Raw genomic sequence first — 26,232 nt, 5'->3', positions numbered from 1 at the left:
TTCATAGTATATGTTCTGCTTGAGAGTTTTAAAAGTTTAGCAGTATCCTGAGCATTAAAGGTATTTCACTAATAATTATTTGCTTGTCAGTAATCTGAGACTATCTAAATGTTTATCTCTACCAAAACAATTTCACTCGCTGTTCTAACAAATTTGACTTTTAACAAGTGTTTTAAAATGATCGAGTGGTATTGAAACGTTTCCATTTTGGAAACTGAAGATTATGAACTAACTTTAATTCAAACATGTTTCTTGCAGTCCTGTTTTACTTTTAGCAATTCTGCTCCTCAGGTCTAGCTATTGGAGACATCCCTGACCGTCAGCCAATTGGTATAGTCCTGACTGTTCTAGGTGTAGTAATATTGGACTTTTGCGCAGATGCAACAGAGGGACCAATCCGAGCTTATTTGCTGGACGTGGCAGACACTGAAGAGCAAGATCTGGCACTCAATATCCATGCCTTTTCTGCAGGTTTGCATTTAGTCTTTTTCTTTTCAAGTTTATCTCTTAAAATGCAAAGAGAAAATAACTTTTCTTAATTTTGATCTGAACAGCGTAATTGATTCACTTGGATGCAAAAGTAACGTGTATAATTAAGTACAAATCACCCTTGAGTGGAGAATTTTCATGTTCCTTTTGTTCAATTGCTAGTTTTGAAGGCCCCCCTGATAATTTGCTTCAGTTGAATATGTAGGAGAAGGATTTTCTAAAGGAGTTTTGTATTAAAAGTATACTCAAAATAATCATTTAATCTAAGAATCAATTTCAATATTCAATTATATATTGCCTCAGTGTCTGATGTTGACTTGATTGTAAAGCAAGAAACAGAGGAGCCAATTTGCATACACCAGGGTCCAAGTTTACCTGTCTTTTGGGTGAAACTGATTTGAGCTTCAGACCTCATGTGAAACCACTTAGTTTACTTTATAAAAGCAATGTTTGAGTTCCTGTGCAACCCTACGTTATAGAGAAATCACACTTTTTAGAAACAGCGCTTAGTGTTGGTGCAGTGTTCCCATGGCAGCCAGCACACTTCTAAAAATTTGGACTGTAGGAACAGTGTCCCCAATTCATCATCAATCTCGTTGTAGTGAATTCAGGTTGACAATGTGTTATAACAGAACAACCTGTATTTTCATGTCACTTGACACTTCCATCTGTTTTGCATTTCATCTTTTGAAGAAATTGTGCAGCAACAGCCAATTCCAAACCTCTAGGTTTTAAAAACATTTGAACAATATATAAATGTAAGTAGAAATGCAAGTCAGGCCTTCATAATTGTCCTCTGTCATTCAAATACACATTTCCATATCTCAAGTAAAATGTTTGGATTTTCTTATGGTGTGGAAGAGAAATGTAGGAATGTTAGTGGATAAAATGGTGAAATCCATGGCCAGTGGCAGAGGATATAGTGTACTTGTCTCCTAATTAGCTGCACTCTACAACTTGATTAACTTTATTGGAGTTAAGACTTTCTTTGCTTTGTCTTTAAAAGACACAGACAATTGAAGAGCTAGGAATTGGATGTCTGAACTCCAAGAAGGAAGCTTAGGTAGAGATTACAGTTGAACAAAGTCATGGAGATTTCATCAACATTCAAAACTCTAGCAGTATGATAGACTGACTAAACATAAATTGTTTGACATATGCCATTAACCTGGAGACCGATTTGAGTTTGGAATTTCGATGCAACACTCATGGTGGAAAAAAATCTGAAATGGATTGTCTGAATAAATGCAACCTGAGCCAATTAAAGAATCAGTTGTCTGTTTCTCAGTGAAAAGGTTGATTTATGAAAATGATGTGTTGAAAAAATTGAATATGGTACTTTTGGGCTGGATTATAAAAATCTTTAAGTTCTGAAAGTAATGAGCAAGATTAGACTATACAGCCTGCTGACCTTGCTCTATAGTTTAATATAATCATGCTGACCTTGTATGTCGTTCCACTTTCCCCATATTCCTTTTTTTTTTCCCCTAAAGCCAAATGTCTTTACCCTCTTCCAAAGAGATTTTAACAGGATTTGAGAATTTTCACTATATTTGCATTCATGAAGAGTGTGAAATCTTTTTAAAAAGACATGTTGTTTATAGACTTCTGCTTAAGATTCTTAATTGGTGTCCATCTTTAATTTCTCCCTAGGTCTGGGTGGAGCTGTTGGCTACATGTTGGGTGGTTTAGATTGGACACAAACCACTTTGGGGCGGATCTTCAGATCACAACAACAAGTCCTCTTCTTCTTTGCATCCATCATCTTTTCTGTATCTGTTGCTTTACATCTTTTCAGCATTGAAGAAGAGCAATATAACCCGCAACAAGATCGCATTGATGACGAAACTGAGATACGATCAACTGTCAAAATAAATGACAGTCTCCCACCTATCCCTCAGCTTGATGTGGCCCATGAGGATGGGTGTTTCTCTGCTTCAGTCTTCCCTCATGAAACCACCTCTGTGCAAGATGTCGATCTCAACTTCCTAGATGTAAATATTGGACGGAGCCAAAGTGACTCTGTTTTGCACATGCCTGATGCAACAATAGAAGTTGAACCAGAGTTGTTCTTTTTGCGGGACATTGAACCTTCTATTTTTCAGGACCAATGTGATAGTATGTGTCACTCTTCTTCAAGTTTATCCAAAAGTTATAATCAGGAATTGATGTCCAGGTTCAATCAAGTGTCTGCTTTGCTCAGGGAACATGAACATGAAGATTTTTCTCAGTCTGATCTGAAGATTGATTCCAAAATGGCAAATGGACGTGCTGATGATCTTATCAATGGTAATATTAGTCATAACATGTCCAGAATTGGAATGAAGCAATCAACCACCAGCAGCTCCATGCGCAGGCGACGGCACATGTTCTACCGACAGCCATCTCACACTTTTTCATACTATGGCAAGATGGGTTCTCATCGTTACCGCTTTCGTCGTGCCAATGCCATTGTCCTCATCAAATCCTCACGGAGTATGAATGATCTGTATGATCTACAGAAGAGACAAAGGCAGCGACAGAGATTGCGTAACCAGAGTGGTGTGACCAATTCAAGCAGTGATACAGACAGTGAGGAAGGAGAGACTGAGACTACTGTAAAGCTTCTATGGCTGTCCATGCTGAAAATGCCAAAGGAACTGTTAAGGCTTTGTGTATGCCACCTTGTAACTTGGTTTGCAATGATTGGAGCTGCAGTTTTCTACACCGACTTCATGGGACAGGTCATCTATAGAGGCGATCCAAAAGTAAGTTAATGTAATTGAACCGTTTTCTTCCTATTCATGCTTGATATTCTGAATATGCAAGATATCACTAAGTCTCTATTTGGCTTAACAAGTACAGAATATTCAGTGTTTGGAAGAAGAGTAATGATATTAAAAAAAAAATCTCAATCTCTCATCAGGGCCAAGTGTCATTTCTGTTCTTAGAATTTGGTTCAAATCATTTTACATAATTTCAGATTGGAAATTTTGAGTTCTTTTACTGCTAGTTTGGAACTGAAGTCCAATGGAACCATTTAGAGAATGGGTTTAATGTGGATATTATTGGATAGTACAATGCATATCAATGCATAGATTATACTTGGAATATTGTATTCAGTTCTGGTTGCCTCATTATAGGAAGGATGTGGAAGCTTTAGAGAGGATACAGAGATTTACCAGGATGTTGCCTGGACTGGAGGACGTCTTATGAAATAAGGTTGAGGGAGCTAGGGCTTTTTCATTGGAGGGAAGAAGGATGAGGGGTGACTTGATAGAGGTCTACAAGATGAGGAGAGGCAGAGTGGACAGCCAGAGACCTTTTTCCCCCCCAGAGTGGAATGGCTGTCACAAGGGGGCTTAGTTTTAAGGTGGTTTAAGGAAGGTGTCAGCAGTAGGTTCTTTACTACCACTACTGGCAGTGCATTCCATGCACCCACCACTCAGTCAGATATGTTAGGGATATTTAAGCAACTCTCGGATAGGCTCATGGAAGAATACAATGAAAGGTATGTAGGTTAATTTGATCTGAGTAGGATGAAATGTTAGCACAACATAAAGGGCCTGTACTGTTCTATATCTAATCCATTTCATTGAAAGAAATGAAAAATGCAGGCAGGAGTTGTCAGCAGATATAGGAATCCTAGCAATGCTCACCAAAAGCATCATACTATGGCTTATATTATAATTGTAGCTTTTTGGTTTCTAAGACCTTATTTCTTTGTCATTTACTTGCCCTTTGTTTGGGAAGCCATGTATTTTAATCGGGTGAAATTGGAAATGTGCAGAAAAAGAAAGGGTGGTTTAATTTTTCATTTAACCTGAAGCTAAAATGTTTGTAAATATGGACTTCGAAATGTTTTAGTGCTATATCCAGATGATTTATAGTTTAATATTGGAGTTTGGAATAATACAAATTTTATTGGACAATATTCCATCCGTATTTGTTTTTGTAACCACTGACTAATCCTTCAGCTTTTATTATTCTCAATGTTGCAGTATAAGGAAAGCCAGAGTATGAACAGTCACGGTTTAAGAAAACAGGATGAAATACAAATGTGTGACTTGACCTTTACTTGTAACAATATCCAAACATCAACGAAGTGTACTGTAAAAGAATTAATGGATAGACTTTGTGCTCAGCCACATTAGATGTATGCAATTTTTCATTCAACCTCCCAGCAGTTTTCTTACAGAAAGCAAAATTTATTTTTTAAAATGGGTACTTGACTGGTTACTTACAGCAGGTTGTATGTTCCCTTTTAAGCTGAAACTGACTTGTATCTGAAATATGGACCATATAAGATCACTTAATTTGCTTTCGTTTTCCTATGATCTCGGAGCTTTCCCACCACCCCCCCCCCCCCCCCCCCCCCCCCCCCAAACATCTGCAACAGAATTTAAACCACGGCACAGTGGTTAGCACTGCTGCCTCACAGCGTCAGAGACCTGGGTTCAATTCCTGCCTCAAGTGACTGTGGAGTTTGCACACATTCTCCCAGTGTCTGCATGGGTTTCTTCCAGGTGCTCCGGTTTCCTCCCACAATCCAAAAATGTGCAGGTTAGGGGAATTGGCCATGCTAAATTGCCCGTAGTGGTAGGTGAAGGGGTAAATGTAGGGGAATGGGTCTGGTTGGGTTGCGCTTCGGGGGGCCGGTGTGGACCTGTTGGGCCGAAGGGCCTGTTTCCACACAGTAAGTAATCTAATATCAGTGAATTGGGAAAGGAGCAATGATGTTTTGTTGGACATCTTTTGGACGTTGCAACCACAGTAGTTAGTAAGTATTGTAGATTGATTGAAAGCAGGAAAAGAGGGAAACAAATGATCTATGAACATAATTGCATTCAAAGCTTTTAACTGAAAATTTAGCTGCAACTATTTAGCAGTGGACCCAGCGTCAATACTTATGGCACACCATTAGTCACAGGTGTCCACTTTGAAAAGCAACCCCCCTCTTCCACCCTCTGTCTTCTACCTTCGAGCCAGATCTGTATCCAAATGGCTAGTTCTCCCTGTATTCCGTGAGATCTAACCTTGCTAACCAGTCCACCATGGGGAACCTTGTCAAATGCCTTACTGAAATCCATATAGATAATGTCCACCACTTTGCCCTCATCAATCCTCTTTCTTACTACTTCAAAAAATGCAATCAAGTTAGTGCGACATGGATTCCCATGCACAAAGCCATGTTGACTATCACTAATCAGTCCTTGCCTATCCAAAAACATATAAATACTATCCCTCTGGGTTCGCTCCAACAACTTGCCCACCACAGATGTCAGGCTCACCGGCCTATAGTTTCCTGGCTTTTCCTTGCCACCTTTTCTTCAACAGTGGCATCACATTTGCCAACCTCCAGTCTTCTAGCAGCTCACCGGTGACTATCCATGATACAAATATCTCTGCAAGGGTCACAGCAAAATTGCATCCTGAGGATTTATCCATCTTTATGCATTTTAAGGCATCCAGTACCATCACCTCTGCGATTTGGATATTTCCCCACATTCCATGTCCTTCTCCACAGTAAGCACTGATGCAAAGTACTTGTTTAGTATCTCTCCATCTTCTGTGTTCCACGCAGGCTATCTTGGCTGATCTTTGAGGGGCCCTATTCTCTCCCTAGTTACCCTTTTGTCCCTAATGTATTTACAGTTTTCCTTTGGATTCTGTTTAACCCTATTTGCCAAAGCTATTTCACGCCCCCTTTTTGCCGTCCTGATTTCCCTCTTAGGTATACACCTATCTTTATAAAGATTAATTTGATCTCTCTTGTCTAAGACCGACATATGCTTCCTTTTTTTCTCAACCAAAACCTCAATTTCTGTAGTCATCCAGCATTCCCCACACCTACCAGTCTTGCCTTTCACCCGAACAGGTTATCCCTTTTTTTTGTTTTGAAAGGCTTCCCATTTTCCAACAGTCCCTTTTTTGCACTTGCGGACATCCACCCCAATCAACTTCTGAAAGTTCTTGTCTAAACAGTCAAAATTGGCCTTCCTCCAATTAAACTTTTAGATCCGGTCTATCATTTTGTATCGCTACTTTAAAACTTATAGAATTATGGTTGCTGACCCCAGAGTGTTCCCCCACTGACACCCCAATCACTTGCCCTGCTTTATTTCCCAAGAGTGGGTCAAGTTTCGTGCCTTCTCTAGAAGATACATCCACATACTAAAGAAAACTTTGTTGTGTACACTTAACAAATTCATCTCCATCTAAACCCTTAAGACTTTGCAGTTCCAGTCTATGCTTAGAAAGTTAAAATCCTCTATTGTTACCACCCTTACAGATAAGCAATCTCCTTATATTTGTTTCTCAATTTCCTGCTGACTACTGGGGGGGTTGGAATCTGTAATACTATCCCAATAAGGGGATCATCACTTTCTTATTTTCAGTTCCACCCAAATAACGTCCCCCTCATTCCCAGCAATATCCTCCCTAATCTACAGCCATAATGTTATTCCAAATCAAAAACTCCACTCTCCCTCCCTTCGTGCCCCTTTCTATCCCACCTATAGCATTTGTATCCTGCAGCATTAAGCTGCCAGTCCTGTCCATCCCAGAGCCACGTCTCTGTAATTGCTATGATATTCCAGTTATTAACCATAGAGTTGATCAGCATTCCCTATTAGGCCTCTTGCATTGCAGTTTAATTTCAGTCTTACCTCGTTCTATTTTGTTCCTGCCTGCCCTGAATGTTTGTTTGACTCACTCCTTTTCCCAACAGTACCAGTCTCACTGATCTCTTTCCTCGCTATCTCCCTGGGTCCCACCCCACCTTACTAGTTTAAATCTTCCCAAGCAGCTCCAGCAAATCTCCCTGCCAGTATATTAGTACCCTTCCAATTCAGATGCAATCTGTCCTCCTTATACAGGTCACTCTTCTTTACCCCAAAAGAGATTCCAATGATGGAAAAATGTGAATCTTTCCCCCTGCGCACTCCTCAGCCACTTATTCATCTGTTCTAGCCTTCTATTACTACCCTCGTGGACCTCCTTTTAAAGTTTCAGCCTAACGTCATATATTCTCCCTTCAGAATATTATCTTTTTTTTCTTCCTATGTCGTTAGTTCCAATGTTTACAATGACCTCCTGGTCCCCCTCCCCTTCGACAATATTCTGCGCTCTGAGATATTCTTGATCCTGGCACCAGGGAGGCAACAAACCATTCTGATTTCTCACGATCAGCCACAGAGACTTGTGTGCCTCTGACTAGAGAATCTTCAGTCACAATAGATCCCTTGTTACATTAGAGCCAGTCTCGGTACCAGAGACTTGGCTGTTCATGCTACAATCCCCTGAGTCCATCAACATCTACATTTTTCAAAACAGCACACTTGTTTGAGATGGGGATAGTGCAGGAATCTCCTGTGGCTATCTGCCACCTCCACCTTTCCTGGAGGGAACCCATCTGCCTGATTGTGTCTGTGGTTTTTCTCCCTTCCTATAACTGCCATTCATCACACCCCTTGCCCCTGTAAATTCCTCATTGCCTCTAACTGCCATTCCAGCCAGTCCAGGTGATCTGATAAGATTTGTAACCAAACACATTTACTGCAGATATAATCTATTGCAGATTCTTAAAATAAAATGTCAGCAAGGTTGCACATAATAACCTTGCACTGATCTGTTTCTGTGCTGAAAGCTCTCCCACACAGGTTCCTCTGAGGTCAGCTGTGATTTTTTGCGGTTGGTTAATTTTTCTTGGACACTCCCATGACCAGGAATAATTGAACTCAAAAAGCAAAGGCAGTAGCTGTGCAGACTCACTGCTATGTCGGACAGCAGTGTAGGTTTCTTTTTCTGTCTCTTCCTCCTTTTTTAAAGTGTCGTTGTTTTGATCTTTTTTCTCAAGTTCCAAAACAATACACAGCTTTTAAAACAGTAATTACTACTCCTGGAATTTGAGGAAATCTGCTCCATACCTAAAATACCTTCAAAAGGAGCAGATATTACAGCCACATTTTTAAAATCTTATTCTTCATCTTGGATTGCCCTTTTAGTCATAGATGTACAGCATGGAAACAGACCCTTCGGTCCAACCTGTCCATCCTGACCAGATATCCCAACCCAATCTAGTCCCATTTGCCAGCATCCAGCCCATATCCCTCCAAACCCTTCCTATTCATATACCCATCCAAATGCCTTTTAAATGTTGCAATTGTACCAAGCACCCCTACTTCCTCTGGCAGCTAATTCCATATATGTACCACCCTCTCTGAAAATGTTGCCCCTTAGGTCTCTTTTATATCTTCCCCCTCTCACCCTAAACCTATGCCCTCCAGTTCTGGACTCCCCCACCAGGGAAAAGACCTTGTCCATTTATCCTATCCATGCCCCTCATAATTTTGTAAACCTCTATCAGGTCACCCCTCAGCCTCCGACGCTCCAGGGAAAACAGCCCCAGCCTGTTCAGCCTCTCCCTATAGCTCAAATCCTCCAACCCTGGCAACATCCTTGTAAATCTTTTCTGAACCATTTCAAGTTTCACAACCTCTTTCTGATAGGAAGGAAACCAGAATTGCACGCAATATTCCAACAGTGGCCTAACCAATGTCCTGTACAGCCGCAGCATGTCATCCCAATTCCTGTACTCAATACTCTGACCAATAAAGGAAAGCATACCAAACGCCGCCTTCACTATTCTATCTACCTGTGACTCCACTTTCAAGGAGCTATGAACCTGCACTCCAAGGTCTTTGTTCAGCAACACTCCCTAGGACCTGACCATTAAGTGTATAAGTGCTGCTAAGAAATGCTTTCCCAAAATGCTGCACCTCACATTTATCTAAAATTAAACTCCCTCTGCCACTTCTCAGCCCATTGGCCCATCTGGTCAAGATCCTGTTATAATCGAAGGTAACCTTCGCTGTCCACTACACCTCCAATTTTGGTGTCATCTGCAAACTTACTTTTAAACCCTTCTCTCCTGCACTGGCTCCTCCGCCATTCCAATTGATTTGCAGAGGGAGTGGTTTAAATAATTCTTTCATTTGCAGGTATCTACCCCTGAGAACTTCCAAACAGTGAATGCATAGCTAAGTTTCCAAAATAATTTCGCAACTAATGAAATCTGTATTTGTTCTGTATGTGGAAAAATTAGAATCAACAGAATATAGGATAAGGTTGTTTAGAAAACAGTTTTACTAGATTTTCGACATACTCCAAATCTTGATTTTTAATAGTCACGGTGGTGATAGAAAAGCATAGCTAGTCACGCAGCATCCAAGGAGTCGGAGAGTCTCAGTTTCAAGTATAAGCTTCTCTTAAAGGCCAAATTTGCTTAAAACAGATACGTGTGAAGATTCGCATTATTCGTAGCTTCATGTTGATATGAACCTGTTGCCCTGAAGCTTAGTATCTTCCTTTCTGTGCATCTGCCTTCCCCTCCCCACCTCCACCACACACTTCAGTTTCATGGTTGTAGGGTATGTATGTTGAAGCAATAGCAATGCATATTCAGCTAATGAACTGCAAATGCTAATATTTGTTGCTAATGTTACTGTTGGCCTAATCAGATTCTTCAATTTGTTTCTTCACAGGGTCCTCCCAATTCTACTGAGCTGTGGAACTATAACACTGGTGTACAGATGGGATGCTGGGGGCTAGTTATTTATGCAGTTACTGCTGCCATCTGTTCAGGTTAGTAATGAGGCTAACTCTGCATGAATCAGACTGAAGTGTACCTTTAAAATTCAGTTTTTGCGCTAAACCCAAGGTTTTCCTCTGAGTTTGCCATGATCAATTGCATGAATCTGCTTGGTATTGTTTCAGGAGTATTTTACTTCGTGGTTTGACTGCTGTCAACTTGGAAGAATGATTTGAGCTGTAGGTGAAAGGTGGCAGGGCAACAATGTGCAGGTCATGAATGGAGATTAGTTGTTAGACTCTTTAGTGCTGGCAATTGTGTCCAAATGTTTTCATAACTGCACGGTATGCTGTCCTTTTGTTTGTGTAACACTGCTTTTGGGAGCCATAAAAAGTGTTTTTAAAGAGGATGTTTTAACATGGCAATGTGTAAGGAGGTATTGACTTTAGCACAGCATGGGCACCATGGTGCACAGAACAGCAAAGCACTAAAACCTTTGTAAATGCAGTGTTCTACTTTATAATGTATTTTTCCTACTGTTTCAGAATTCAGTTAGTCAAGTTCTCTTAACAGCAATAGTTAAGAAGAAGAATATTGAGTTTGAAGATTAAATAAAATTCCAAGTTTTAGTATGAGTTATTTTGTTTATTCTTTTGATGGGAAGGGGATTTTACTGGAAAGGCCAATATTTGTGGCCCATCACTTTTTTTGCCTGAATGCCTTGCCTACCCATTTGAGGGTAATTAAAAGCCACATTGTTGGAGTTTTGGAATGACGCACACCCAGACCTGGGAAGAATGATTTCCTTTCCTAAAAGACGATTGAACTAGATGTATTTTTAAGATGTTTGTCACCATTACTGAAACTAGTTTTCAGTTCCAGATAAATAATGATTTTAAACTATACCAACTGTCATGGTGGGGTTTGAACCAATTTCCCCACTGTGTTTACCACTGCTTCTAAATTGCAAATTCACTGATGTTTCCACTACACTATCTCACAAGTGTATAATGTTTTTTGGGTCAGGGCAACTCTTGAAAATAAACTAGCCATATTTGTTTTGGTTCACCAAAGTCTGTCTCGGTGCGGACCTGCTGATTTGAGATGCTTTGGAGGCAATATTTTGGATAACATATCCTTGTTATGAATTAATATCTCTCTGAAATGCAAGATGTTGCTGAGGCTCTTTCTCTCTCCCCCTCAAGGAAAACATAATGCCAAATTTCCATCAATTGTTTACTTTTTGCTACAAGAGAAAAAGGTGCTGACTGGTTGACAAGTCAGGTGGTTAGCTGAGGTGTTGCTGTGGTAAACTCCAACAGGGCCCATATGCTCCCAAGCTGCTTTGGTTGTTTGTAATAATACACAGTACGGACTGAACTTGACCAGCCTACATTTATAAAACATCATCTGTTCGATGTTTCATTGTTATCCAGTTCTGATTGGATTAAAATCATTCTGTTTATCTATAATCCTGACTTTACTCAGGATTATAGTAATTGAAGCATTATAGTAGAGAAGGTGGAGTCCATTTGCTAACCAATTCTTCGTAATTTTGGCATTCTTGTGTTCTCTTGATGAGAGACTTGGCAGCATGTTTTCTTCCCCCCTCCCCCCCCCCCCCCCCCCCCCACAACCACAATCTTCAAATTTTGTACTCCCAAGAGATAACGTCTTTTCTGAATATTGCTTTCTAAAAGATAGACTTTGGCGATTGCTTCTGGAAAACAACTAGTTGGTCATAACAGTATTAAAATGTTAAAAGGGTCAGTAAATATGCCTCTATACTTGAGCAGTAAATTGTACCAAAAAATATTAAAACTAAATGGCAAACACTGTTGGAATGTAGATGTTCTCATTTTTTGACTAGTTTGCACATGTATCACATGAATTCAGTTTGCTGAGCATATATTGCAAGTTGAGCTGTGCAAAACAAGTTGATATTGGGCAATTTCCCTTTCCTCCATTCTGTAAAGATTGGCAGGTATGAAAAGATCAGGGCAACTAGCTTTTTAACTGAGTGAGTATAGTCAGAATGTTAAAACTAAATTATCTGGGAAAACAGTGACTTTAATTTTCATATGTTGGAAGCTCTTAATTGAAATCCATTTTCTCTCTTCACATTTATAATGTATCTTGTTTGTTTTCACAAATTGCCAATTTTATTTTTCTTTGCTTTGCAGCTATTTTGCAAAAGTACCTGGACAATTATGATTTGAGCATTAAAGTTATCTACATACTGGGAACGCTGGGGTTTTCAATTGGTACTGCAGTGATGGCTATTTTTCCAAATGTTTATGTGGCAATGATAATGATCAGTACTATGGGCATAGTGTCTATGAGTATCTCTTATTGTCCATATGCTCTTCTTGGGCAATACCATGAAATGAAAACGGTAAGCAGCATATTTAAATTTTTTTGCTATCATATTTTTAGAGTTGTAGTACTTGGTGACAGTATTTCTAAAGTAGTTTAATCTAAATGTGGGTTGCAAATTTCAGTACAATTAATTAGACTTGAGTACAGCTGATCCTTCGCTCTGTTGCTCAATGTACTGAATGACATATAACAGGATTGAGCATTTGAGTCTGATTGAAACCAGAAAGCACTAAACAAGCTTATGTTGTTGAATTATTGGATAATTTATAAATGCAATTTAAATTTGGACAGACAAAAGTTCTTGCTGTTTGTAATGTGCACAATTAGTGGGCTTGAGCCATCTAGTATTTAAATTGTTTGACTTAATTTTCAAATTGGTGTTGATTTATATTTTTCCTGTTGATGAATCTTTATTAACTAGCCTAGTAAAAATTTCTCCTTTTTTTTTTTCTTTTTTGCAGTATAGGAATCACAGCCCTGGAAACTCCAAGAGAGGCTTTGGTATAGATTGTGCAATCCTGTCCTGCCAAGTTTATATTTCCCAAATACTGGTAGCATCAGCACTAGGCAGTGTGGTGGAAGCTGTTGGTTCAGTTCGAGTCATCCCTATTGTGGCATCCATTGGTTCATTTCTTGGCTTTTTGTCTGCCTTATTTCTTGTCATATATCCAGAGAATCAGCAGGACCGAGGAGAGGAAGATAATAGAGAGACTCTTATGGCAGTTTCAGAAGCAGACAAAAATACAGAGAAGCCAGTTGTTTTGAAGCTGACTCGTAAAGGCACCATCTCTGACTTGGAAATTGAGTCAGCTGTGTGAACTGGCACATTAGCAAAGCATTCCAGAAATTGCATGATCCGACATATGCAATGAATTCCTGTCCTCCTGCAGTCTTAACCCACCTTGCAAAAAACAAACAAAAACTAAACTCCATTAGGTTCTGGTAAAAGTTTGCCCCAGCAATCAGGTATTGTGTACTATGAAGCAAAATGGTTTCACGGACATTTTATTTTAAAAATAAGTTTGAAGTGAAAACTTTTCAAAGATATGTGTTGATGTACCAAAGGTGGCTAGTCCATTCAGGGGAAAAAGTTGCCTTGATTGACTGCAAACATACCATTTTGTAACTAGTAAAGTTTTTCTAATTTCCCTCGTCAATCTATTTCCTAAAAAGCCACTTTGAAAAGTCCATTAATATTTGTTATACCTATGGGCTGAATTTTTACAGTTTCAATCTTGGCAAAATTGGAATGTTAAAATTGTAATTTTGAACAGTAAGGTGCCATTGATTTTAGTGTGGAAATATCAGTTATAGTCTAATTACTTTCCTGGGCAGTTTTAATTTTTTCAAATGGCATGATGCCTTTTTATGTCACCTTCAATCAGATAAGCTACAAACATATTTTATTTCTCCCTATAAATCTAGGAAGCAATCAGTAACCATATTTTCTCAAACCAGATGAGCATCATTAACTGGCTTTACTTATTAACTAATTGTGGCAAGCCATATGAAGAATAAGTTGTGTGAAATAGACAGCTGTCTTAGACATAGAACATTTGTATTAAATAGCTGAGACTGTTTTGTCTAATGTTCTCTGATAGGCAACCAGAAAATTGATCTCTTGTAAATGACCCTATGCTGTTATTACCTTATTCTATGTAGCAGCTGTCCAGGTTTTCCTTAGATTTTGAAAGGAGAAATTTATACTGTAATACTATCTTTGTTTTTTATCTTCAATGGAAGAAGTGGAGATCAAACATCTGATGTGAACGCCAACACAATTGATTAAATCAAGACTAAGTGAAGAAATTGCCCCAAAAATACATAGGGTTTACAAATCCTTACTGAGTTGTGAAAAAGATCTATCTTTGTGAATTTCTTGTACTCTGCGAGCTAGACATGTACATGTTCAAACTGTATGGTTTTACTCTTTCATACAAAGTTCTGTTCATCAATGTCTGTACGTGTTATAATGAGTTTTTAATTTTACAAGATAGGACTGTTCCTGCTAGTCTCTTTTGACTTTTTTTCCTCTTTCAGACTGATGGGGTGTCTTCACTGCTCCCAATATGGATTCATAGCTTTAATTTGGTTTGAGACTGCTTTTGAGTTTGTGGTATTTCCAACTGAGTTCCAATGCACTAGTCTAGAAGGAGTGGTTTAGCAAATCCCTTTCTATTGAGGAAAACAATTTATATCTGAAATTCTATCAATAGGAAAACCGATTCCAGTAGCCCAATTAAGGTTATATTTTACCACTGGATGAAAGTTCAAGAAATGTCAGTCTTTTTGAAAATTAATCTGGGGCTAAAGGAGTCTGAAACTAAATGTGGCCTAGTTTTTGTAGATAAAATTGAGGTGGGTTGAAATTTGTCTATCACTACCAGGAAAGGACAGCGAAATGCAGCATAAAAGTAATTTGTACAGGAACTCTTCATCTTGGAGTAAAAGAAAGCTACTTGTAAAACTTCAATCTTTTCAGGAATAATCTGGACTGCACCCACTAAAACATCATTCTCTCTCTGAGGAAGTAGAGTGCTGCAACCTTTGTTTTCTTTTTGTTGCGTGCAGACGAATCAAATAAATGTTGCAATAATTTATCGATCTTTGTAAAATAGACTTCTGAATGCATGCCGAAACTGTGCTTTTTCATCACCAGGAAAACAATGATATTGCTGGTAAAATCTCTGTTCTAAAGTTCATTGCTAGTACTTGAAGTTTGGGTGCAGTGCAAGGATGTGTTTGGAACAAAGGCACCATTAGTCAAACCAAATAGAAGATGACGAAGGAAGGACATTTTTCAGATTCTGTAGTTCAACATGTTGGTTCTGTAGCATCATTATGCTGACTACTAAAGCAGAACTCTGAATGTAGTATACATGGTTTATTGAAATGCTATGGCAATGCAACAGAAAAATTACACACAGGTCGACATCGAAATACTTTTAAACATATTTCAAGATCCTATTTATTTTGCAATTGTATTTTGAGTTTTTTTTTGTTTTAAAATACTACTGACTTTACCAGACCCAACCTACCAAAATGCTAACTTGTGTTGGGTGCAGTTTATATTTGAGTTGTTTTTAAAACCGGTATCTTCCTTGAATTTTATAAAAGTTAGCTTTCTTTTTATACTTTTATGGGAATAAATTAAAGTGTAATGCTCTTTGATTTTTCTGAGCTTGTCAAAATTATAAATCTGTAGCTAACTCATGTCCAGCAAAAGTGGAACTTCTCACCATTCAAACTGGACTTTGAAAATAATGGGAATGTGCAGTATTTTATGAATACTCGATGCAATTTGTAACCTCTGTCCTATGATGGGACAGAATGTGGGAAGAAAGCTATTCAAATACAAATTTAAATTTATTTATTGACAATGAATACATCTTGTTTAATAGTATGACTTTTCACTTAATACAAAGAATTGAGCTTGGTTGCACCACCAGTAAAATGTATCCAGTTGATAATGTAGAATGTGAGCATGTTTGTCTTCAAAAAAAACTCTTCAATTATGGAGAATGGCCGGCTTGTTTGTTTTAATTAACATGCCACAAAGATCTTGCATTTGACCCATCCACAAACAGCTGAAAAATGCCAAAACGCTGGTGATTGCTCCAGATTTGCACAGCATGTAAATGGTGTTTCTCTTCTGTATATTTAAGGTTCACCAAATTTATCTATGTTAATAGGTCTATGGATTTTAGGTGGCTACTGTCACCTTGTAATTATTGAACTGCACTTAGATGGAATGATGGGGGAAACACATCAAATGCCTCCAATATATACCAATTGCTTCTACAAAGGCATCTCATTTTAAATATGGTTCCGTAGTGAACTGGCCAAAAGATGACTGCTTTTTTTAATCAACTTATTAAGTTGGGGCACTATAGCTCTTGCTGAGTGGAAATATTAAATGTGTTAAACACATGCTTTAGTTGTTAAAAAAAGGGATGAAAGCAAAGAATGTGTAAGATAGAATGAAATGAGTGACTTAATGGCATAGACTTATTTCTATATTTTCAAGCTTTTTTTGTTGGACAAATTGAAAATGAGTCATTGCATGAAACAGTGACTTTGTTAAGCACTTTCCATTTTAACTGTACTCAATTGATTTTAAAAGAAAATTAGAAAAATTCTATTCTTCCATATAGTGTTTCAATATATTCTATTTCATGAAAAATAAAAATTTCAGTGAAAATATTTTTGTCAATGTGCACTTAGTTCTACTGCTGTTTCTTTGTTACATAGTTCATACTCCTGACTGGTTGAGATTTGCTGACCTGTAGATTATCTCCTGATAAATTTGCTTAACTGCAAATAAACATCCACTGCATTGTGCAAGACATCAAATGTACTGGCAGTTGACCAGAATGCAAAACTCAAATTGCTCCACCAACTTTTTTAATTCTGCACTAACCTGGAGTGGTTTCTTTCGAGGATGCCGAAGTTCAGACTGTGTAGTTATTGACTGTTCCGCTTGGTTTATTATCTGAACACCTTGATCCTGTTCATGATTGATATAAATTCTAAATTGCTGCAATTTTATAGTTAAATGTTTAAGCTAGCTACTTATTGGCTGAGGTTGTGTTCTGTATTCTGTCTTTACCATTTATTTCTCCTTTCTCCTCCATCCTTCATTTTCCCTTCACTTACTGTTTTCTCCTTCCCAGTTTCATATTTTGCATCTTTACCCTTGCAAAGGGTAAGTAGCCATATTTTTGATAACCCCATGCCTTTCTGGTTGCACTATATCTGTCATCTCAACACTGTGCATCTTACCCTTGTTCCTCTTTAATATGCTGTTCTTGATTTTTTTTTTTTAAATTCATGACATTCTTTCAGAAATGTAACATTTAAGCCTGTTCATGTGACCCTATGGTAATTAAGCATGTGGGCTCCCATGTGCACCTGTAGGCAGCTCTTGCATAGAACAAAATAAAACCTTCTGTAATAAAAAATCTACCAAGGTGTTCTTGCGCCTTTGAGTGCTGGCAGTGAATTCAGTCATTGCACAAGTGGACAATTTGTTCTGCAGGTTACTAATACTCTAGGCATTGAAAAAACTACTTGATGCCATCAAATTTAGTTCTCCCTAAGATTTCTCATTCAAATAGTTTGCTTGTGCAGTCTCAGACCCTACAGTATTTTAAACAATGTAATCAAATGTCCTTGAGGTCTACATTTTTTTCTAGAGAAAAAAAGGACCTAATTCTCTCTCCAATTGTTAGGATGGAGAGCTGTTAAACTTTAAACTTTATAATACTATAATCTAGATGACATCATATTCCAAACTTTTTTGTATTGTTTTTATTTCATCTCTTATGCAGCATCCAAAACTGAATATTAATCTAGCTGGGGTTGATGTGCTCCACAAAATCTTCTTTTTTGGTGTGGAGTCATTCATCATAGCAAAGGAACAGGCTTTCAGCTAATTGTGCACATACTGCCATCCGCAAAAGCGGTTTGGCTAGTCTGTCCTCTGCCCTTTGCAATTCGAACAGGAAGTTTGGAAGTTATTTTCTCTATCAACCTGCTCAGAGGTGCTATTCCACACCTTTGGAGCAGGTCATGCTTCAACATAGGCTTCCTGGTTCGTTACCAGTGTACCATAAGAATCCTTCCCATTTTTGTCTCAATATTTTTGCATCCATGCATCATGTGAAACCATATTCCCATAAACCCTTAAACAACATCTAGGAAAGAATATAAACTCTGATACTGTGAATTATGGCACATAGCTAATTTTGAATATTGCACTAGCACTTCTGAGTCATTTTTAGATCCCAGAATCCCTACTGTGTAGAAACAGGCCATTCAGCCCATCGAGACCACACCAGCCCCACTCCCTAACCTATCCCTACATTTCCCATGGTTAATCCACCTAAGCTACACATCTTTGGACTGTTGGAAGAAACCCTCTCAAACATGGGGAGAACGTGCAAGCCTCACACATAGTTGCCAAGTGTGGCATTGAATTTGTGTCCCTGGTGCTGAAAGGCAGCAGTGCTAACCACTGTGCCAAACTTTGTGCAAAGGACTGATTTGGGAAGCCATCCCTATATTGTTAGAATGATTGACAGTTTGCCTTGTAATCTGTTGATTTTGAACATTTGAGTCATTATGTACAGCATGGAAATGGACCCTTCTGTCTAAATTGTCCATGCCAACAAGATATCCTAACCAAATCTAGTCCCATTTGCCAGTATTTGGCCCATATCTTTCCCCCCCCCCCCCCCCCCCGCCTCAACCCTTCCTGTTCATATACCTACCCAGATGCCTTGTAAATGTTGTAATTGTACCAGCCTCCCCAATTTCCTCTGGTAGTTCATTCCATACACTCATCACCTGCATGAAAATGTTGCCCCTTCGGTCCCTTTTAATCTTCCCCCTCTCACCCTAAACCTATGCCCTCTAGTTCTGGACTCCCCCCATCCCAGGCAAAAGACCTTGTCTATTTATCCTATCCATGCCTTTCATGATTTTATAAACCTCAAGCTCACCCCTCAGCCTCTGCTCCAGGGAAAACAGTTAGCCATTCAGGCCTCTCCTATATTTAAAATCCTACCCTGGCAACATCCTTGCAAATCTTTTCTGAACCCTTTCAAGTTTCACAATATTCTTCCTGATAAGGGAAACAGAATTGCGCACACTGTTCCAAAAGTGGCCTAACCCATGTCCTGTACAGCTGCAAAGTGACCTCCCAACTCCTATACTCAATGCTGTTATCAATGAAGTGTACCAAACATTGCCTTCACTATCCTATCTACCTATGACTCCACTTTCAAGGAATTGTGAACCTGAACTGGAAGGTCTTTGTTCAGCAATGCTTCCCAGAACTTTTCCATTAAATGTACAAGTTCTGCTCTGATTTGCCTTTCTAAAATGCAGCACCTCCCATTTATTTAAATTAAACACTATCTGTCGATCATTGGCCTAGCTTGAGATCCTGTTGTAATCTGAGGTAGCCTTCTTTGCTGCCTACTGCACCTCCAATTTTGATGTCATCTGCAAACTTATGAACTATACCTCCTCTGTTTGCGTTCAAATAATTTCTATAAATGACAGAAAACCAGTGGACGTAGCACTGAACCTTGTGTCACAGGCCTCCAGTCTGAAAAGCAACCCTCTACTACCACCCTGTCTCTTCTACCTTCAAACCAATTCTGTATTCAAAAGGCTATTTCTGTTTGTATTTCATGTGATCTAACTTTGCTAACCAGTCTGCCATAAGGAACCTTGTCAAACAACTTACTAAAGTCAGTATCGATCACATCCACCGCTCTACCCTCATCAATTGTCTTCGTTATTTCTTCAAAAAAAACTCCAGTTTGAGACGTGCTAAAGAAAGAAAAATGGCAACATTGGCAGTGGGGCACACTAATACCTGCCTTCCAAAACACAGCCCAGTATGCTCCGAAGATCAAATATATTTCAGCAGCACAAGAGCCACATGAAGCAGAATCCTTCAGTGTCTGTATTTTGGAATGTACTTCTATTGAATGGCATTAATGCTCCTGATTGGAATGGTTTTTTTCACATTGAGAGTGACCCTGCCCTACACAAACACTGCAGGTTGTATAACAAGCCCTAGGCATACAGTGTAACTGGTTCTGCAGTGAAGTTTTAAAAGTTATAGAAAAGTTATAGAAAAGAATATGGGAGGATTTTGACAATTATTCTTTTATAACAGTTTGGTAGTTACAATGTGTCCCTCCAGTGGCAAAGCAGAAAAACACACCTCTTGTTGCAGTTCAGTAATAATGGAGCAAAGGATTTCAGTTCTGACTTAATATCTTTAACAATGAAGAAGTTCCCTAAGGGGATGGTGACACTATTAGTATTATTAGACCATTAATCCAGAGGTCACAGCTAATGCTATACGCATGAGTTCAAAAGATTTCAACTTAAATTCAAAATCAGTTAAAATAAATTTTATTAATATATCTGGAATCAGAGGGTAGTCTTAATGGCGACAATGAAACTGGTTTACTAATGTCCATAACTGGTCTGCCTTAGTCTCCAAAAGCAAATAATGTGGCTCTGAAGTGACTTGATGGGTGAATTGACCTCATTCCTAACTAAAACATTTTTTTTCGATCTACCCAACAAGAAACGTTGTCTAGGTATGTCCTGTTAGTTACAACCTTATCAGCTCATCTTCAGTAAAGCTTTTTTTAAATTCACTTGAGATGTGGGTATTGTTGCCTGACCAGTGTTTATTGCCTGTCCTCACTATCCTTGAGAAATTAATAGTGAGCTACCATCTTGAACTGCTGCAGTTCACGTTGAACAGACCCACAATGCCATAAGGGAGAGAATTCCAGCAACACATATATTTCTAAGTCAGGCGACGAGTGGCACAGAAGGGAACATGCAGGTAATTGTGTTCCCATGTCTCTCCTGCCTTTGTCCTCCTTAGATGCAAGTGGTTTCATTAGAATTCCTGCAGTGCAGAAAGAGGCTATTTGAGTTTGTGCCAACCTTCCAGATAGCAATCCACCCAGACCCAGTTCCCCACCCCATCCCTGTAACCCTGCGTTTACCATAGACAATCAACCTAATCTACACCTTTTGGACTGTGGGAGATAACCAGAGCACCTACAGGAAAACTCGTGCACAGGGAGAACAAGTAAATGTGCAGTCACCCAAGGCTGAAATTAAATCTGGATCCCTGGTGTTGAGGCATCAATTCTAACCACTGAGCCACTGTGGTTTGGAAAGTGTTGTCCAGAGATCTTTGGTGAATTTCTGCAGTACATTTTGTATGGTATGAATGTTACTTGTCAGCCCAAGCCTGGATGTTTTCTATGTCGTATTGTCTTTGGAGATGGACTACTTCAGTATCTGAGGAGTCGTAAATTGTCCTGAACGTTGTATAATCATCGGTGAACTTCTGCCCTTGAAATGGAGGGAAGGTCATTGATGGTACAGCTGGAGATGGTTGTGCCTCGGATGCTACTGTGAGGAACTCCTGCAGAGATGTCCTGGAGCTGACGTGAGTTACCTCTAACAACCCTGACCATTTTCCTACATGCCTGATAGAACTCTAAGCAACAGAGTTTTCCTAGATTCTCATTGACTCCATTTTTGTTAGGACTTATTAATGTCACATTCGGTCAAACGTGGTCCTGATGGCAAGGGCAGTCACTCTCTCATCACTTCTGGAGTTCAGTTCTTTTGGGATAAATTGGGTCATTAATGGTACTATCAAATGGCCACCTACATAGTAATAATCTGTTCATTGAGGCTCAGCTTGGGTTTTATGGGGGGTACATTGCTCCTCACTGCAATGCTGACTATGGGGCTCTTTCTCAGCCTGCCTCACTGCAATACTGACACAGGACACTTCCCAAACCTGCAGATATTACATTTAGATCCCTATCTAAATCATTGATATAAATCATGAATAGTTGGGGTCCCTGCATGACCCTTGTCACTACCTGCCATTCGAAGAAAGACCTGCTCGTTTATAATTTGGAGATGCTGGTTTGGACTGGGGTGTACAAAGTTTAAAATCACACAACACCAGGTTATAGTCCAACAGGTTTAATTAGAAGCACACTAGCTTTCGGAGCGACGCTCTTTCATCAGGTGGTTGTGGAGGACACTATTGTAAGACAACCACCTGATGAAGGAGCGTCACTCCGAAAGCTAGTGTGCTTCCAATTAAACCTGTTGGACTATAACCTGCTGTTTATTTCCACCTTGTTTCCTGTCTGCCAACCAGTTTTCTATCTATATCAATACACAACCTCAATTCAATGTGCTCTGGTTTTACATGCTAATCTCGTATGTAGGAATTTAGCAAACACCTTCTGAAAGTCAGTAAACCACATCCAAGACCCCCCTTACTAACTTTACTAGTTACAATGAGTAGATTCGTCAAGCATGATTTCCCTTTTATAACTCCATGTTTACTCTTTCTGATCCTTTCGCTTCTTTCCCCAACTGCTTTGCTTATAAACCTTATCTATGGGAATTTCCCCACTTCTGATGTCAAGCTAACCAATCTATAATTCCCTATTTTCTCTCTAGATCCTTTTCTAAAAATACATAGCTACCATCCGTAGTAATTGTTCAGAGAACTATATGATTTTGGAAGATAACAACCAATCAACCATGATTTCCAATAAGAGGGAGACCAGAATTGCACGCAATATTCCAACAGTGGCCTAACCAATGTCCTGTACTCAATACTCTGACCAATACTCTTCACTGTCCTATCTACCTGCGAGTCCACTTTCAAGGAGCTATGAACCTGCACTCCAAGATACCTATGTTCAACAACACTCCTTAGGATCTTACCATTACGTGTATCAGTCCTGCTAAGATTTGCTTTCCCAAAATGCAGCACCTCACATTTATCTAAATTAAACTCCATCTGCCACTGGCCCATCTGATCAAGATCCCATTGTAATCTGAGATAAGCTTCTTCGCTGTCCACTACACTTCCGATTTTGGTGTCATCTGCAAACTTACTAACTATACCTCCTATGTTCATATCCAAATCATTTATATAAATGACGAAAATAGTAGACCCAGACCAATCTTTGTGGCACTCCATTGGTCACAACCCTCCACCACCACCCTCTGTCTTCTACCTTTGAGCCAGTTCTGTATCCAAATGGCTAGTTCTCCCTGTATTCCATGAGATCTAACCATAAGAATAGTAATATCTGGATTACTCTCGGTGCTATGAGCTAGTGAGGTCAGGAATAGGAGGATAGAGCAGATGAATGCATGGCTGAGAAGCTGGTGTATGGGAGAAGGATTAACATTTTTGGACCATTGGAAGCTTTTTTGGGGTAGAAGTGACCTGTACAAAAGGACGGATTGCACCTAAATTGGAAGGGGACTAATATACTGACAGGGAGATTTGCTAGAACTGCTTGGGAGGATTTAAACTACGAAGGTGGAGGGGTGGAACCCAGGGAGATAGTGAGGAAATAGATCAATCTGAGACTGGTACAATTAAGAACAGAAGCGAGTCAAACAGTCAGAGCAGGCAGAGACAAAGCAGAGAACAAGGTAGGACTGATAAATTAGACTGCATTTATTTCAATGCAGATGAACTCGGAGCATGGTTAGGAGCATGGGACTGGGATATCATAGCAATTACAGAAACCTGGCTCAGGGATGGATAGGACTGGCAGTTTAATGTTCCAGGATACAAATACTACATGAACAATAGAAAGGGAGGCAAGAGGGGAGGGGGGATTGGTGTTTTTTGATAAGGGGTAGTATTACAGCTGTACTGGGGATGGATATTCCCAGAAATACGTCCTAAGTCATTTGGGTGGAACTGAGAAATAAGAAAGGGATGATCACCTTACTGGGATTATATTGTAGACCCCCTAATAGTCAGAAGGAAATTGAGAAACAAATTTCTAAGGAGATCACAGCTTTCTGTAAGAATAATAGGGTAGTTATGGTAGGGGATTTTAACTTTCAAAATATAGACTGCCATAGTGTTAATGAGTTTAAATGGAGAGGAATTTGTTGTGTGTACAAGAAAAATTTCTGATTCAGTATGTGGATGTACCTACTAGAGAAGGTGCAAAACTTGACCTACTCTTGGGAAATAAGGCAGGGCAGGTGACTGAGGTGTCAGTAGGGGAGCACTTTGGGGCCAGTGACTGTAATTCCATTAGTTTAAAATAGTGATGGAAAAGGATAGACCAGATCTAACACTTGAAGTTCTAAGTTGGAGGAAGGGTAGTTTTGACAGTTCAAAAGCTGATTGGGTGCAGATGTTCGCAGGGAAATGGGAAGCCTTCAGAAATTAGATAAAAGAGAGTCCAGAGAGCGTATTTTCCTGTCAGGGTGAAAGGGAAGGCTGGTAGGTATAGGGAATGCTGGATGACTAAAGAAATTGAGGATTTGATTAAGAAAAAGGAAACATGTGTCAGATATAGACAAGATAGATGGAGTGAGTCCTGAGAAGAATATAAAGGCAGTAGGAATGTACTTAAGAGGGAAATCAGGAAGGCAAAAAGGGGGTGTGAGATAGCTTTGGCAAATAGGGTTAAGGAGAATCCAAGGGGCTTTTACAAATACATTAATGACAAAAGGGTACCTAGGGAGTGAATAGGGCCCCTCAAAGATCAACAAGGCAGCCTTTGTGTGAGGCTGCAGGAGGAAGGAGAGATACTAAATGAATATATGCATCAGTGTTTACTGTGTAGAAGGACATGGAAGATTTAGAATGTTAAGATAAGAATTTCTTATATTAATTTGTGCGATTAATTTATCCGCTTCATTGTGAATGCTCCAAGCCAGAAGCCTTTTTTTTAGAAAAAAAGACATTCTCAGTCCTGTTCCATTTTCTTGCACTGTGGTCATGTTCTAATTTTGGAGGCAAAAGTGACGACTGCAGATGCTGGAAATCAGAGTCTTGATTAGAGTGGTGCTGGAAAAGCACAGCAGGTCAGGCAGCATCCAAGGAGCAGGGAAATCGATGTTTCGGGCAAAAAAAAATTGCCCTTTGATTCTCTGCTCTTTTCTTATTTCCCATTCTGTCTTCTGTTTTTCCTGTCATTTCCCTCTATTCCATTTCTGTGCATAGATTCCAATCTCCCTATTATTTCAGTTTAAACCCTCCTAGTTCTAGTCCTGCCCAGGTGCAACCATCCAGTTTGAACTGGATAATATATTGGTGCTGAGTCCGCTGCTTTTCATTTATATAAATGATGTGGATGTGAACATAGGAGGTATAGTTAGTAAGTTTTGCAGATTACACCAAAATTGGAGGTGTAGTGGACAGTGAAGAAGGTTACCTCAGAGTACAATAGGATCTTTATCAGCTGGGGCAATGGGCTATGGAGTGGCAGACGGAATTTAGTTTAGATAAATGTGAGGTGCTACATTTTGGAAAGGCAAATCAGAGCAGGACTTGTGTAGTTAATGGTAAAGTCCTGGGGCCTATTGCTGAACAAAGTGACCTTGGGGTGCAGGTTCATAGTTCCTTGAAAGTCAAGTCACAGGTAGATAGGATAGTAAAGGCAGTATTTGATAGGCTTTGCTTTATTGGTCACAGCATTGAGTTTAGGAGTTTGGATGTCATGTACAAGCATGAAGGGCTGATGCCCAAAACGTCGATTCTCCTGTTCCTTGGATGCTGCCTGACCTGCTGCGCTTTTCCAGCAACACATTTTCAGCTCTGATCTCCAGCATCTGCAGTCCTCACTTTGTCATGTACAAGACATTGGTTAGGCCACTTTTGGAATATTAGTTGTAATTCTGGCCTCCTTCCTATTGGAAGGATATTGTAAATCTTTTCTGAACCTTTTAGAGTTTCATAAGAATGTTACTAATGTTGGAGGATTTGAGCTATCAGGAGAGGCTGTTTTCCATGGACTGTCAGAGGCAGAAGGGTGACCTTGTAGAGGTTTACAAATTCATGAAGGGCATGGAGAGGTTAAATAGACAAATTTCCCTAGGGTGGGCAAGTTCAGAATGAGAGGGCATAGGTTTAGGGGGAAGAGGGGAAAAATTTAAAAACAGACCTAAGGGGCTACTTGTTCACACAGAGGGTGGTATATGTATGGAATGAGCTGCTAGAGGAAGTGGTAGAGGTTGAAAAAAATTACAACATTTAAAAGGCATCTGGACAGGTATATGAATAGCTTAGAGGGGTATGGGCCAAGTGCTAGCAAATGGGACTAGATTAGGTTAGGACATCTGGTTGGTATGGCCGAGTTGGACCAAGCGTCTGTTTCAGTGCTGCACATCTCTATGACTCTAATCAATCACACAGCTGTTAGCTGTGAACGGTCTTAGTCATTGGCAAC

General features: G+C 39.4%; 1 protein-coding gene across 3 annotated transcripts in view; it reads left to right on the top strand.

Annotated features, from left to right (window-relative positions):
- LOC140476942 (solute carrier family 45 member 4-like) overlaps positions 1 to 16,640 on the top strand; it is a 73,185-nt gene extending 56,545 nt beyond the window's left edge. For 2 of the 3 annotated variants that reach the window (XM_072569931.1, XM_072569932.1), the window contains exons 4-8: positions 292 to 471; positions 2,143 to 3,236; positions 10,014 to 10,113; positions 12,244 to 12,455; positions 12,901 to 16,640. In XM_072569931.1, coding sequence (XP_072426032.1) covers positions 292 to 471; positions 2,143 to 3,236; positions 10,014 to 10,113; positions 12,244 to 12,455; positions 12,901 to 13,257 — 1,943 coding nt within the window. In that variant the 3' untranslated portion in view covers positions 13,258 to 16,640. The remainder of the gene's footprint in view (positions 1 to 291; positions 472 to 2,142; positions 3,237 to 10,013; positions 10,114 to 12,243; positions 12,456 to 12,900) is intronic. The other variant, XM_072569933.1, reaches the window with a different exon arrangement.
- The last annotated feature ends 9,592 nt before the right edge of the window (positions 16,641 to 26,232 follow it).

The sequence above is a fragment of the Chiloscyllium punctatum genome, chromosome 5 (assembly GCF_047496795.1).
Source record: "Chiloscyllium punctatum isolate Juve2018m chromosome 5, sChiPun1.3, whole genome shotgun sequence".
Taxonomy (NCBI): Eukaryota; Metazoa; Chordata; class Chondrichthyes; order Orectolobiformes; family Hemiscylliidae; genus Chiloscyllium; species Chiloscyllium punctatum.
This window is presented reverse-complemented; position numbering and strand designations above follow the sequence as displayed.